At 48.1% G+C, this 13,559-nt stretch overlaps 3 protein-coding genes and 1 long non-coding RNA gene across 4 annotated transcripts; 3 read left to right on the top strand and 1 right to left on the bottom strand.

Moving 5' to 3' along the window:
* Positions 1-348: 348 nt before the first annotated feature.
* On the bottom strand, positions 349-2,481 carry LOC136943648 (uncharacterized). The gene is made up of 3 exons (XR_010876701.1): positions 2,381-2,481; positions 1,884-1,977; positions 349-846 (listed from the first exon to the last, which is right to left on the bottom strand). It is a non-coding gene; the product is annotated as an uncharacterized lncRNA (long non-coding RNA).
* A 4,305-nt stretch (positions 2,482-6,786) lies between these two features.
* Positions 6,787-7,356, top strand: LOC136943544 (histone H4). The gene has a single exon (XM_067236901.1). It carries the CDS (start codon positions 6,796-6,798, stop codon positions 7,105-7,107), a length of 312 nt encoding a protein of 103 aa, XP_067093002.1. The 5' UTR covers positions 6,787-6,795; the 3' UTR covers positions 7,108-7,356.
* Positions 7,357-8,057: 701 nt separating this feature from the next.
* On the top strand, positions 8,058-8,538 carry LOC136943116 (histone H2B-like). The gene has a single exon (XM_067236318.1). It carries the CDS (start codon positions 8,073-8,075, stop codon positions 8,445-8,447), a length of 375 nt encoding a protein of 124 aa, XP_067092419.1. The 5' UTR covers positions 8,058-8,072; the 3' UTR covers positions 8,448-8,538.
* A 1,737-nt stretch (positions 8,539-10,275) lies between these two features.
* LOC136943080 (histone H1-like) lies at positions 10,276-10,896 on the top strand. The gene has a single exon (XM_067236247.1). It carries the CDS (start codon positions 10,276-10,278, stop codon positions 10,894-10,896), a length of 621 nt encoding a protein of 206 aa, XP_067092348.1.
* The last annotated feature ends 2,663 nt before the right edge of the window (positions 10,897-13,559 follow it).

Raw genomic sequence — 13,559 nt, 5'->3', positions numbered from 1 at the left:
CAATGGGCAGGAGGGAGAAGATCGTGCAGGCCTGGTTGACAGGGGACAGAGAGTGTCAAGTAATCCAGTTAATATGGATAACAGGGTGTTGGTGGCAGTGTCAGTGGGGTGGGACGTGAACTTGTCAATGGGAGGGAGGGAGGATGTTATAATGGAGGAGAAGTGGGAGGGGATAGGGAGCGGAGGTTGCGACGGAAAGTTACGAGGGGAGGGGAGGTAGGAGGAGTTTGAGGGAGAGAGACAGAGAATTGGATAAAGAAGTGATCAGAAATGTGCAGTGGGGTTACAGATGTTAAGTCAGTGATACAGTTACGTGTCAGGATGAGGTCGAGCTGTTTTCCTGCCTTGTGGGTCCCCGGTGTGTTCAGCAGCATCAGGTCGAAAGAAGTCAGGAGAGACATGAAGTCGACGGCCTGCGTTCCTTTGAGGTGGATGTTGAAGTCCCCAAGGATTATCCGCGGGGTTCCATTATCCGGGAGGACGCTGAGGAGCATGTCCAGCTCTTCCACAAAGTTGGCAAGCGGTCCAGGTGGGCGATAGAGGACAACTAAGATTGCTTTGATAGGATCAGTTAGCATCACATAGTGGTGTTCAAATGATTTGGCGGTGACAGAGAGTGGGGTGGATGTGTATTTAATATGCAGGGAAAGAAGCAAACCTGTCCCACCACCTCGCCCGGTTGAGCGGGGTGAGTGAGAGAACGAGTGGTTGACGGAGAGAGCAGCTGGAGTTGCTGCTCTGGGCGAATCCATGTCTCTGTCAGCGCAAGGGCATGAAGAGAAGCATGGGATGCGAACGCCAGGGTGAAGTCTGCCTTGTTCACAGCAGACTGGCAGTTCCAGAGCCCTATAGAAAGAGAGAGGGCAGGTGGAGAAGATCTGGATAGGTAGTGAAGGTTACAAGTGGACCATATATACTTTGTGACAAATGTACGTCTGCGAGTGGTGTAATGGACGGGAATTCTGAAGAAACACATGCTAGCTATGAATATGTTCTAGGTAGAATAGAATAAAAGTATATTTTAGAATTTACTTTTTAAATTGTTTAATTTTTTAGTTTGTTAGTTCCTAGGATTAGTTATACTACTGTACTTTTATACTTTTTGATTGTAGATCCATGTATGTTTATTGTTTGCACCTTCCGGCCACAGTAAATTCTGTGTTTGTGTAAACCTACATGGCGAATAAAACCAAATTCTGATTCTGAACATTTGATGGATTGAACGAGGGTCCTCTTATTGACACACAAAACAACAACCTTTCACAAACATTGCTTTAGCCAGTTACGGGACCAAAAAGCTAGATATTCAATGGTGCATCAATGACACACAGTGAATTGTAATTCCACAGAATTTCATTTAAATTGGTTGGTTCTCACTAAACCGTGGAATATGTAAAATGTTAGTAAATCTAGATATTGTTGCAGATCCGTGTAAAGACAAAGTATCCTGCCTCCACAATTGCAAGTCCCCTTTCCACCATTGTTGCTACAGGACTTCCCTTCACTGATTATCAAAAAGTAATTTAGCTTGAAATGTTCATCCCTACTGCATTTCCCAAACAGTTGGCAGCAGTAGCAAGGCAAGGCAAGTTTATTTGTATAGCACATTTCAACAACAAGGCAATTCAAAGTGCTTCACATAAAACCACTAAAAGCATCAAAACATAATGCAAAAGAAAACAAGATTTAAGAACATTCAATAAAACATTCAAAATAGTCAAAAAGCAAAAGTTGCAGTGCAGTTTTTTTTTTTTATGCAGAAGTGAGATGCAGAAATTGATATCCTTGAATCTGGTTCAATTAAAAGCAACAGCAAACAGTAAAGTCTTCAATCTGGATTTAAAGCACCTGAGGGTCTCAGCAGACCTGCATCTTTCAGGTACCTTGTTCCAGGTATGTGGTGCAGAAAAACTGAACGCTCCTTCTCCATGTTTAGTTCTGACTCTTGGAACACAAAGTAGACCAGTCCCAGATGACCTGAGGGGTCGGGAAGGTTCATAAAGTAGCATCAGATCACAAATGTATTTAGGCCCTAAACCATTCAGTGCTTTATAAACCAGCAGCAGGATTTTGAAGTCAATTCTTTGTTGGACAGGAAGCCAATGCAAAGACCTCAGAACTGGAGTGGTGATCCACTTTCTTGGTCTTAGTGAGGACTCGAGCTGCAGCGTTCTAAATCAGCTGCAGCTTTCTGATTGACTTTTTACAGAGACATGTGAACACACAGTTACAGTAGTCGAGTCTACTGAAGATAAATGCATGGACAAGTTTCTCCAAATCCTGTTGAGACATAAGTCCCTGCCTCCTGACTGTGAATCAGCTTAGCTTTAGCTTTACTGTCGATTGTGCTCATTTCAGGCAGAGCTTGATTGGTCCTCACCCAGCCTTCTCTCTTCATCCAGCCCTTCATCCTTGGACCCTGTTTGTCCACTTAAGCAGGTACAACCACGCTTGCCATACAGACTTTTTGACATCATGTCACTGTGGAGAAGAAGTTTTACTGCAGCGTTTGATACGGTTAACCACCAGATCCTGCTCGCCAGACTTTCTGAGATGGGCATCACTGGCACTGCACTCCAGTGGATCTCATCCTACCTGTCGGGAAGATCCTACCAGGTTTCCTGGGGAGGCAAACTGTCAGGCCCTCGCCAGCTCTCCACTGGTGTCCCACAGGGCTCCGTCCTTGGACCCCTCCTCTTCTCTCTGTACACCACCTCACTTGGACCAATCATCACCTCCCATGACTTCTCCTACCACTGCTACGCTGACGACACGCAGCTGTACCTGTCGTTCCCCCCGACCGATCCGGGGATCTCAGCTAGGATTGAGGCCTGCCTCACAGACATCTCCGCCTGGATGACCGAGCACCACCTCCAGCTGAACCTCGCCAAAACAGAACTTCTCATCATCCCGGCTAAACCCTCCATCTCCCACGATCTCTCAATCACCCTGGGATCTGCGACGGTGACCCCTTCATCCTCTGCCAGGAACCTTGGGGTTACCATGGACGACGAGCTCTCCCTCACGGCCCACATTGCTGCGGTCTCCCGGTCGTGTAGATTCACCCTCTACAACATCCGGAAGATCAGGAGATAGCTGTCTGAGCACTCCACCCAGCTGCTAGTCCAAGCACTTGTCCTTTCCAAGTTGGACTATTGCAACTCGCTGCTCGCTGGTCTCCCAGCATGTGCAACCCGCCCTCTTCAGAGGATTCAGAACGCAGCGGCCCGCCTGGTCTACAATCTACCCAGACGCTCCCATGTTATCCCGCTCCTCATCTCTCTCCACTGGCTACCTATCATGGCCCGTATCAGATTCAAGACCCTGGTATTGACCTTCCGAGCAGTGAACGGGACTGCACCCGTCTACATCCTCTACAAGTCTCTCCTGCAGCCTTACACCCCCACCCGAAGACCTATGGTCTTCTTCAGACAACCGCCTGGTGGTCCCACCGCTCAAGACCGCCCGGTCCCAACACTTGCTCTTCTCCTGTCTGGCCCCCCAGTGGTGGAGTCAACTCCCCACCTCCATCAGAGACACTGACTGCGGATGACACACAACTATATATATCCACTGAACCCAACGATGCAACGGCCATCAATTCCATTACCAACTGCCTGTTGGCAATAAACAAATGGATGAATGATAACTTTCTTAAATTAAATGAAGACAAAACCGAAGTCCTACTATGTGGCCCCAAATCCAAAAGAGAGATGCTTATTAAGAATCTTGGAGGCTTAACCCCCTGTCTTAAACCAGAGGTGACGAGTCTCTGTGTAATCCTGGACTCAGATTTGAATTTCAACTCTCACATTAATAAAGTGACCAAAACAGCTTTCTTTCACCTGAGGAATATAGCAAAGGTACGACCATTCATAAACCAAAATGATGCAGAGAAGTTAATTCATGCTTTTATATCCAGCCGGCTGGACTACTGTAACGCACTTTTCACTGGTCTTCCCAAGAAAACCACTGAAAGACTACAGCTCATTCAAAATTCTGCAGCTAGATTATTAACCAAAACTAAAAGGAGAGAACACATTAGTCCTGTCCTAGCTACTTTACACTGGCTCCCTGTTACCTTCAGAATTGACTTTAAGGTCCTTTTCCTCACATACAAAGCTCTACACGGACAAGGACCTAGCTACATTGCTAACTCCTTTATAAACTACACACCAGCTAGAACACTGCGATCATCAAATGCAGGCCTATTAGAGGTCACCAGAAGCAGTCATAAGAAGATTGGTGATTCGGCCTTTGTCAATTACGCCCCAAAACTATGGAACAAATTAATAAATATTAGGGAAGCAAACACTCTAGACATTTTTAAAAGACAGCTTAAAACCTACCTTTTTACAGAAGCATTTAAGTAATTTTATCTCAAAAGGGTTTTCCTACTTTTAAAGTTGTTTTCTCTCTTGAACAGAGATCTTATTGGGATTTTTATTTTTGTTTGAATTGTTTATCACTTGTATTATTGTTTTTATTGATTTTATGTAAAGCACCTTGAGCTACAATTCTTGTATGAAATGTGCTATATAAATAAAGTCTTACTTACTTACTTACTTACTGTCTCTCCACCTTCAAGAAAAGGCTCAAGACGCACTTTATCCGGGAGTACAACGGTACTTAGGAATGGTTCGCTTGACCCGATGTTAGTTTCCTCAAGGATCACAATGACTCTTGCTCAGTTGCTCTTGTGGTTAGTGGTAACTGTTTTAAAATGTTTGTACTCGCTGTGATATATTGTTTTTATTATTGTTGCTTGTTTTTTCCACAGGTACACTTGCACGTATAGCGGTTCATGTTGTTTAATTGTAACTTGTTTAACTACATGATCTTATGGTTCTTCCCTTTGGCACTTACTTTGGTTGTTCACAATGTGTGCTTCATGTTTTGGCTACTCGCAATGTTTTGTGGCTATCTTGTTGTTATGATCAGTGACCTATGCACTTTGTAAAGCTCTCTCTTGGAAGTCGCTTTGGATAAAAGCGTCTGTTAAATGAATACATGTAAATGTAAGTTGTTTTGTACTACAATAGTTTCAATCACAGCTCTAACAAATACCATTGAGTGAATTATGGTTGTAGTATAAATTATTAAACAACAATTACATTTATTTATTCACTAGAAGAGAAGAGCTGGAGCAGAGGGAGGACGGGAGAGTGACTATCATCAACAATGAAGAGTTGTAGAAAAGTTTTAAAGCGATATATAAAAATCGAGTTCCTCCATCGCCAGAAATCGATCAAATGACGATTATGAGCCTGTTTTAGCTATCTAGTCTGAAGTGTCTCAGCCAGGTGCTTATCAGATGTCAAATGCCTTCAACACCATCATCCCTGCCCTGCTTCAGGACAAGCTCTCCCAGCTGAACGTGCCTGATTCCACCTGCAGGTGGATCACAGACTTCCTGTCTGACAGGAAGCAGTGCGTTAAACTGGGAACACAAGTCTCTGACTCCCGGTCCATCAGCACCGGATCACCTCAGGGCTGCGTCCTTTCTCCTCTGCTCTTCTCCCTGTACACCAACAGTTGCACCTCCAGTCATCCGTCCGTCAAACTCCTGAAGTTTGCGGACGACACCACCCTTATTGGGCTCATCTCTGGTGGAGACGAGTCTGATTATAGGTGGGAAGCGGCCAACCTGGTGACCTGGTGCAGCCAGAACAACTTAGAGCTCAATGCTCTTAAGACAGTGGAGATGGTTGTGGACTTCAGGAGGAACACAGCCCCACTCACCCCCATCACCCTGAGTGACTCTCCAGTCAACACTGTGGAGTCCTTCCGCTTCCTGGGCACTATCCTCTCCCAGGACCTCAAGTGGGAACTGAACATCAGCTCCCTCATCAAGAAAGCACAACAGAGGATGTACTTCCTTCGGCAGCTGAAGAAGTTCAACCTGCCAAAGACAATGATGGTGCACTTCTACTCAGCCATCATTGAGTCCATCCTCACCTCCTCCATCACCGTCTGGTACGCTGCTGCCACTGCCAAGGACAAGAGCAGACTGCAGCGTATCATCCGTACTGCTGAGAAGGTGGTTGGCTGCAATCTGCCTACCCTCGAGGACCTGCACACCTCGAGGACCCTGAGGCGAGCGGGGAAGATTGTGGCCGACTCCTCCCACCCTGGACACTCCCTGTTTCAGTCACTCCCCTCCGGCAGAAGGCTGCGGTCTATCAGGACCAATACCTCACGCCACAAAAACAGTTTCTTCCCTTCCGCTGTTGGCCTCTTCAACAAGGCCAAGGGACCACACTGACTCAAATGACTTATTGCCTAAAACACTCTGCTTTTGCACTGCACCATAACATGGTATCTTGTACATTTGTATTTTTTGTAATATTTGTATTTTTGTATTTTTATATTGTAATTTACGGCAACTTATATTTATCCCACTTAGTACTGCTAGTTTATGTACCCTTAGTATAGTTAGTCCACATATTTAAATTTTAGGTATATGTTTATTGTATGCACCTTCCTGCCAAAGCAAATTCCTTGTCTGTGCAAACTTTCATGGCGAATAAATCCCTTTCTGATTCTGATTCTGATTCTGAAATATATAATAATATGAACAAGGACGTCTACATATCTCTGATAAAAGAATACAACGTAAAATATAAATGTGGACTATAGCCTATTATTTCCCCTCTCTGACTTAAGTTCCCTCCCATTGCAACGCCCTCGAAGTACAGAACTGGCCTCCTTCACGTCCGCTTACTCAAAATAAACATCCCGGCGCTGTGCAAGCGGAACCATTCTAACTACTGTTTGCTACGTAACGGTATCATAATGTCAGGAAGAGGCAAAGGAGGTAAAGGACTCGGAAAAGGAGGCGCCAAGCGTCATCGCAAGGTTCTCCGTGATAACATCCAGGGCATCACCAAGCCCGCCATCCGCCGCCTGGCTCGCCGAGGTGGCGTGAAACGTATTTCAGGCTTGATCTACGAAGAGACACGCGGTGTGCTGAAGGTGTTCCTGGAGAACGTCATCCGTGATGCCGTGACCTACACCGAGCACGCCAAAAGGAAGACCGTGACCGCCATGGACGTGGTCTACGCTCTGAAGCGCCAGGGACGTACTCTGTACGGTTTCGGCGGTTAAATCAACATCAAGTAAACAAATCGTGGTTCAACACAAAGGCTCTTTTAAGGGCCACCCACATGTTGCGCATCAGAGACTTTATATCCATATTCCGGGTGTTGGGTGTCTAAATTGAGTGGAGCCTTTTGAAACGAATTGTATATCATCTAGTTATCCTAAGTGAATAAAACACAATGAACAATACTGAGTTTAGTTTCGTCCCCCAGTTTTAGGTGCATTTGAACTGTTTCAATACCCGTCTAGGCTAGAAAATCATCGCTAATAAAGCATCGGTTATACTGACTATTACTGAAAGTTTCGTTCAAATTCTATTTCAGTGGTCATGGCGTATCCGAATCATTTGAACCAATGGTATTGTAAAGGGGTTCATTGTTCAGGCTTCAACTGTTTATAGGCTACTTGTATATATTTATATGGCATCTATAAATGAGTTGTATTAGCCGAACAGGGCGAGAGAGCGTTTGACCGAGATGTATCGGTCTGTACTTTGCGTGCCTTTAGATATGAGCATCTGCTCAATGAATGCCTTATTAAAACGTGTTGTAGATAACATTGACCCAGCCCTGGATGTATGGGGGTTTCGCGTGGTACTGCAACAAAACGAAGCTTCTGACGTCAATAACCACGTGTTTCTGGTTAAACTAGGCGGTAAACTGCCCAGGGAGTTGGGCTTAACTTCCGAGCTTGATTCTTTGGAGTGTAAAAGGTACATTGAAGTCTAAAAATGTTTCGAATATTTCCTTTAAGTAATCATGACTGTCAGTTTATGATTACTGAAGGGTAAGGGGGTCGGTACATCCCATGCATACGCAGTAGATTTCAGAACAGCTTGCAAAAGTCACTTCTCAGCTGTGTGCAGCGACTAGCAGGAGGCGTGCCTCAAAATTTGCATGTCTCCCGCTACATATACCCGGTAACCTGCCCCCCTACTCATCATTTGTTTCTGAGAAGCAACGATATTGACAATGCCTGAGCCAGCAAAGACCGCGCCCAAGAAGGGCTCCAAGAAAGCCGTTTCCAAGACCGCCGTGAAGGGCGGCAAGAAGCGCAGAAAGTCCAGGAAGGAGAGCTACGCCATCTACGTGTACAAGGTACTGAAGCAGGTCCACCCCGACACCGGCATTTCCTCCAAGGCCATGGGAATCATGAATTCATTCGTCAACGATATTTTCGAGCGTATCGCCGGAGAGTCGTCTCGCCTGGCTCATTACAACAAGCGATCAACCATCACTTCCAGGGAGATCCAGACCGCTGTCCGCCTTCTGCTCCCCGGTGAGCTGGCCAAGCACGCCGTGTCCGAGGGCACCAAGGCAGTAACCAAGTATACCAGCTCCAAGTAAACGGGCGTCCCTTCAAATTCACCACAAAGGCTCTTTTAAGAGCCACCCACTTGTGTCTTACAATTGAGAAAAATCCATTGCACTTGTTTGACTGTATGGCGTGTTTCAACATGAAACATAAACATGTTTGTGAACCGGGACAGGTTTATTCCTCTGTACAGCCCAAAGTGTATATTCTTAACCGTAACCATCTTTAATCATATCATTGCTTAAAAAAATCATGATGGTGGATCACGCCTGAGACGTTTTTACCCAAAGCCACGTACAAATGGAACTTGTGAGTAGTAGGCTGCGGCACAATCCCAAGTGTATCGTTTTACGGTATTGCCGTAGCCAGTCAAGGAACAGGCTGTATTTACTCAAATACCACAGTGAAAACGATGTCTAAATAGCTTAAGCACCGCAAAACAACATCTCGATAACCATGTATGATGAGCACAAATACTATACTACAGTGCAATACCAACGTCTAGATCCCTCAACAAAATTCTTCACATGATGTTTACAGTATGTGCCTGTGTAGCCCAGCTTATGGGAGACAATCTTGAAGGAATTATCGATTCATATCACCGATCATACTTTCCACTCATGTAATAAGTGAATACTAAACAATGGCGGTTGTTTTATTTATTAGAAATCATGTGCAGTTGGCATCACTGTTGCAGCTGTGTAGTTTGTCTCATGGCTGCTACGTCATCGGGCGCGCAACTTCAGTGTCAGTCCTGTAGTGGAGAGGCACGAATGGAGAGACGAAAATATCTAAAAACAAGTACAATGAAGTTTATGATTTGAATTTAATGCAAACGAGTTATCAAACAGTAGAGTATCAAGCACAAAACCGACAGGATGTAAACTTGGAGCTAAGATTGGAGCATCAATCGAATAAAGACTTCTGAATAGGATATCCTGGCTGGTTCTAGTTGTTGAAGACTCGTCAACGGTCAACTCTTAATCACTCTCCTCACCGGCTCGTCATCTGCAGCATAGTTGCTGTCTGGAATTCTAATTTTGCTGACAGAATATGCAGCGGAATCCGAAACACAAACAGGTATCCAGCCTAATGAGAGAAATAAAAAAAAGTCCTCACGACTTATGCATTCCCCATCACCAACAACATGGACATTCACTAAGGAGTCCGGCTCATACTGAGCAGGTTGACCAGACACAAAGTATCCACGTAATACAGTCACGCTGTAGGCTACTGTCAGTCTTCCAGTAAAACCTGTGTCCTTGTAGATTAAAAACGATAGGGGAAGGAGAGCGATAGAGACAAAGATTTCCCCGGTCCACAGCCACACACTGTGTTTTGTATCCCCCAAAAGAGACCTCTTTTAAAGTCCCTGGTACCCCAACTGTGTATTCTAAAGCAGTTACGTTTTTCGGCAGATTATTTGTTTTACTAGAAAACGTTTGTTCGTTATCAACGCCAGCAATTTTAGACACTATTGGGGGCTAATGGCACAGACAACAAGGTGCGCACAGCTCCTTCAGCGAGGCCAACTGCAATGATTTGAGCCGGCCACAACAAAACACAGAGTGCCTTCGGTCCACATACCATCTTATTTTGAACGTTAAAAAGGCTGCTTGCGGCCAGATTTACTTTTAGAACGCAGAACAATTTCCAACAGGGATTTTTAGCCCGTTGTTCACCTGAAGAAAACACAAGTGTGAACGGATAGCAGCAACGGAGAGAAGCCGGGCCGGGGGTTGAGTCTACACAGTTCTCATGTCGTATTTAAACCCAGCCCTCTGATCGCTGAAGCGCTACTCAACAGCAGAGAGCAGCCTCGCACATTCAAATTTCACACGTCCCACGAGCGTTTTAGACATGGCAGAAGTCGCTCCAGCTCCCGCTCCGGCCAAGGCACCCAAGAAGAAGGCGGCAGCCAAACCCAAAAAAGCTGGACCCAGCGTCGGCGAGCTGATCGTCAAGGCCGTGTCTGCTTCCAAAGAGAGAAGCGGCGTGTCCCTGGCAGCGGTCAAGAAATCCTTGGCGGCCGGCGGCTACGACGTAGAGAAGAACAACTCCCGCGTCAAGATCGCAGTGAAGAGCCTCGTCACCAAAGGAACCTTGGTCCAAACCAAAGGAACGGGCGCTTCTGGATCTTTTAAGATCAACAAGGTGACGGAGACCAAGGCAAAGAAGCCCGTGAAGAAGGTCGCCGCTGCGAAAGTCAAAAAGGCAGCCGCCAAGAAACCCGCACCTGCTAAAAAGTCGCCCAAGAAGGTCGCTGCAAAGAAGCCCGCGGCTGTCAAGAAGTCACCTAAGAAGGCTAAGAAGCCTGCGGCTGCCAAGAAGGCAACCAAGAGCCCCAAGAAGGTGAAGAAGCCCGCAACACCCAAGAAAACAGTGGCCAAGAGCCCCAAGAAGGCAGCTAAGGCAGCCAAGCCCAAAGCCGCCAAGCCCAAAGTGGCCAAAGCAAAGAAAGCAGTGCCTAAGAAAAAGTAAACTTTGGTCCGCGTCTGTGACGGTATCACAAAAAAAGGCTCTTTTAAGAGCCACCCACCTCTTTCCTGAAAAGCGCATGTCCTTGTTGTTTACACCTGTAACAAACACTTTCACAGACATGATGGTGTTTCATCGCTCAGTTAACTTAAATTCCCTTGGTCTCAGACATAAGCTAAATCGGGTTTTTTATGGTTCTATGAGTGGAGCTCCGCCCCATAGGGGAGCTCTGCTCCTATTGGTTTACCCGCTGCCTAGTGCAGCTAATGACTGAAGATCAAAATATACACACACCTGTCACTCACACAGGTGCCCTATATAAGGGGGTGACAGCCGTCACTCATCTTCCCAGACAATTCAGCACGGGTTCCGCGAATTTAGTGGCTTGAAGAATAAAAGAACATCTGAAATGAGCTTTTCCATTCCACCGCTTCCGCGCAAGGCTCTTTTAAGAGCCCAATGCCGGTACCGTTTCTTGGAGGCCGATGGAGACCACCACAAATTCTGTTTCCTGTGCTTGGGACCTCGGCATACCAGGGATGGTTTGTTGAACTCTCCTGTCTGCTTGTCGTGCGCTGGCCTCTCCGTTTCGGCGGCTGCGTCACGACTTCTTTCAGGTGGAGGAGCCCCTCGAAGATGTGGTCTCTGCTCTTCGAGGAGGAGAGTTCAGAAATTGAGGACCACCTCGAGGCGGCTATTCAGGTGCACACGTCTGGACGGGAACCTCCTGTGGAGGCTTTCTGCCCAAGCGTGTTGCGTTCAACCCCCCCGTACTTCTCTGAGGTAAAAGGGCGCGAGTTGACCTCGGCTTCAGAGGATGACGAAGAGCCGGCTCCCGCCCCTCCCGTCTCCTCCGCGCTGTCTCGCAGGGCAGACTTCCCGTCTGTCATCGCAAAGGCAGCCGAAATCATGGGCGTTCCCCTGCCGGCCTCTCCTCCTGTGGGATGTCGGCCCTCATGCAAAACGCAGTAAGGCCTCGAAGCCCTTATGCCCCACTATGCCGAGACTGGCAGACTATGTGCAGGGCTCATGGGAAGCGTCATTGGTGGCTAACGCACCGGTCAAGGCACTCCTCCCGTTCACGAGGGTGAGCGGGCTGGGTGAGGCAGCGAAGTCCGGTCCCCCACCCTTGGAACCGTCCCTCGTCGCTTACCTGGTGCCAGGGGCGAGCGCTTGGATGACGGCGAGGAAGGCGACCCTGCCATCAGCCCGGGACCAGCTTACTGCCTCTCTGGCAGACAAAGGCGTATGTCTGGGGTGCGCAGGCAGCGGCTGCCTCTGGGAACGCCGCCCTTCTGACGGCGGCGGTCTCCAAACTCTCCACGGAGAGGCCTGAGGGACTGTCGGCCGAGGAGACGTCGTGGGTTGCCAGGATGGCATCTGCCGCGCTCCACCTGGCTGTTATACATGCGCAAGCTGCAGAGATGGTTTTCTCAGCTGCGGTTGGATCCTGTGCGACACCGTCGCAGACTGCTAGTGATACCGAGATCAGTCAAAACCGATCTGAACCATTGGAGAGACCTGCGCGCACGAAGTCGACATGGGCAGAGTGACATCTCTCTACCCGGTCTTTACGGACGCGTCCTTGACCGGGTGGGGTGGAGTATGTCAGGCGGGCTCGATAGGAGGAACATGGGAACCGTCAGAACGCGTCACATCAACCTCCTGGAGCTCGAAGCGGTTCGACTGACTTTGTGCCATTTCGCGCTGGTGTTGAAGGATCAAGACGTTCTCGTCAGATCCGACAACAGGGTGACGGTGGCTTACATCAACAGACAGGGAGGGGTGCGCTCTCCATCACTTCATCGCTTAGCGGAGGAAGTGTGGACTTGGGTTTTCACGCACCTACGCTCCCTGAGAGCTCTGCACATTCCAGGTCTGCTCAACGAGGGAGCGGACCTGATGTCAAGAGGCGGCCCGGGAGAGGACGAATGGAGGTTGAAACCGTCCATCGTGTCTCTGATCTGGGCACGTTTCGGCCGAGCACAGGTGGATCTGTTTGCGTCACGAGCCAACACACAGTGTCTTCTGTGGTTCTCGCTGCGCGCACAGGACAGACCTCCGCTTGGAGTCGATGCGTTCGCGCACCGTTCCTGGCCGAGAGGTCTGCTATACGCATTTCCACCTCTGGCCTCCATCCTCCCCTTGCTGGCTCGGGTGAGGTCGGACGGGCTGTCGGTCATTCTGATAGCCCCCGATCGCCCCGGAGCCCCATGGTTCCCGAAGATGATGGGGATGCTGGTGGGCGGGCCTTGGCCCATACCTCATCAGACGGATGCGCTCTCTCAGGCCGGAGGCCTGGTGAAGAGCCCCCCAGTGATCGGAGGCCCACTTATGGCTTGGCTACTGAGAGGGAACTCTTAGAGCGCAGGGGTCTGTCTGATGCTGTCATTCAGACCATTTAGAGTGCGCACGCACAATCTACTGCTAGAGGGTACGCGTCGCGCTGGCGATCCTTTATGCAATGGTGTGGAAAACAGAACCTTGACCCGGTCTCATGTCCGGTTGAAATGTTCTTGTGTTTCTTACAATCGTTGTTTGACGAGGGCTTAGCCGCGAGCACTGTTCGTGTTTACGCGGCTGCCATTTCGGCATGTCACGAAGGGTTTGCCAAAACGACTGTTCAGCCACCCGCTGGTCAAGCGTTTTCTGGCTGGGGTATGTAG

The sequence above is a fragment of the Osmerus mordax genome, chromosome 5 (assembly GCF_038355195.1).
Source record: "Osmerus mordax isolate fOsmMor3 chromosome 5, fOsmMor3.pri, whole genome shotgun sequence".
NCBI classification, from domain to species: Eukaryota; Metazoa; Chordata; class Actinopteri; order Osmeriformes; family Osmeridae; genus Osmerus; species Osmerus mordax.
The sequence above is the reverse complement of the archived record's forward strand: the minus strand, read 5'-3'. Positions and strand labels throughout refer to the sequence as shown.

Excerpts from the sequence above, each read along its gene's own strand:
- LOC136943544 (XM_067236901.1), top strand. The coding sequence starts at position 6,796 with ATGTCAGGAAGAGGCAAAGGAGGTAAAGGACTCGGAAAAGGAGGCGCC.
- LOC136943116 (XM_067236318.1), top strand. The coding sequence starts at position 8,073 with ATGCCTGAGCCAGCAAAGACCGCGCCCAAGAAGGGCTCCAAGAAAGCC.
- LOC136943080 (XM_067236247.1), top strand. The coding sequence starts at position 10,276 with ATGGCAGAAGTCGCTCCAGCTCCCGCTCCGGCCAAGGCACCCAAGAAG.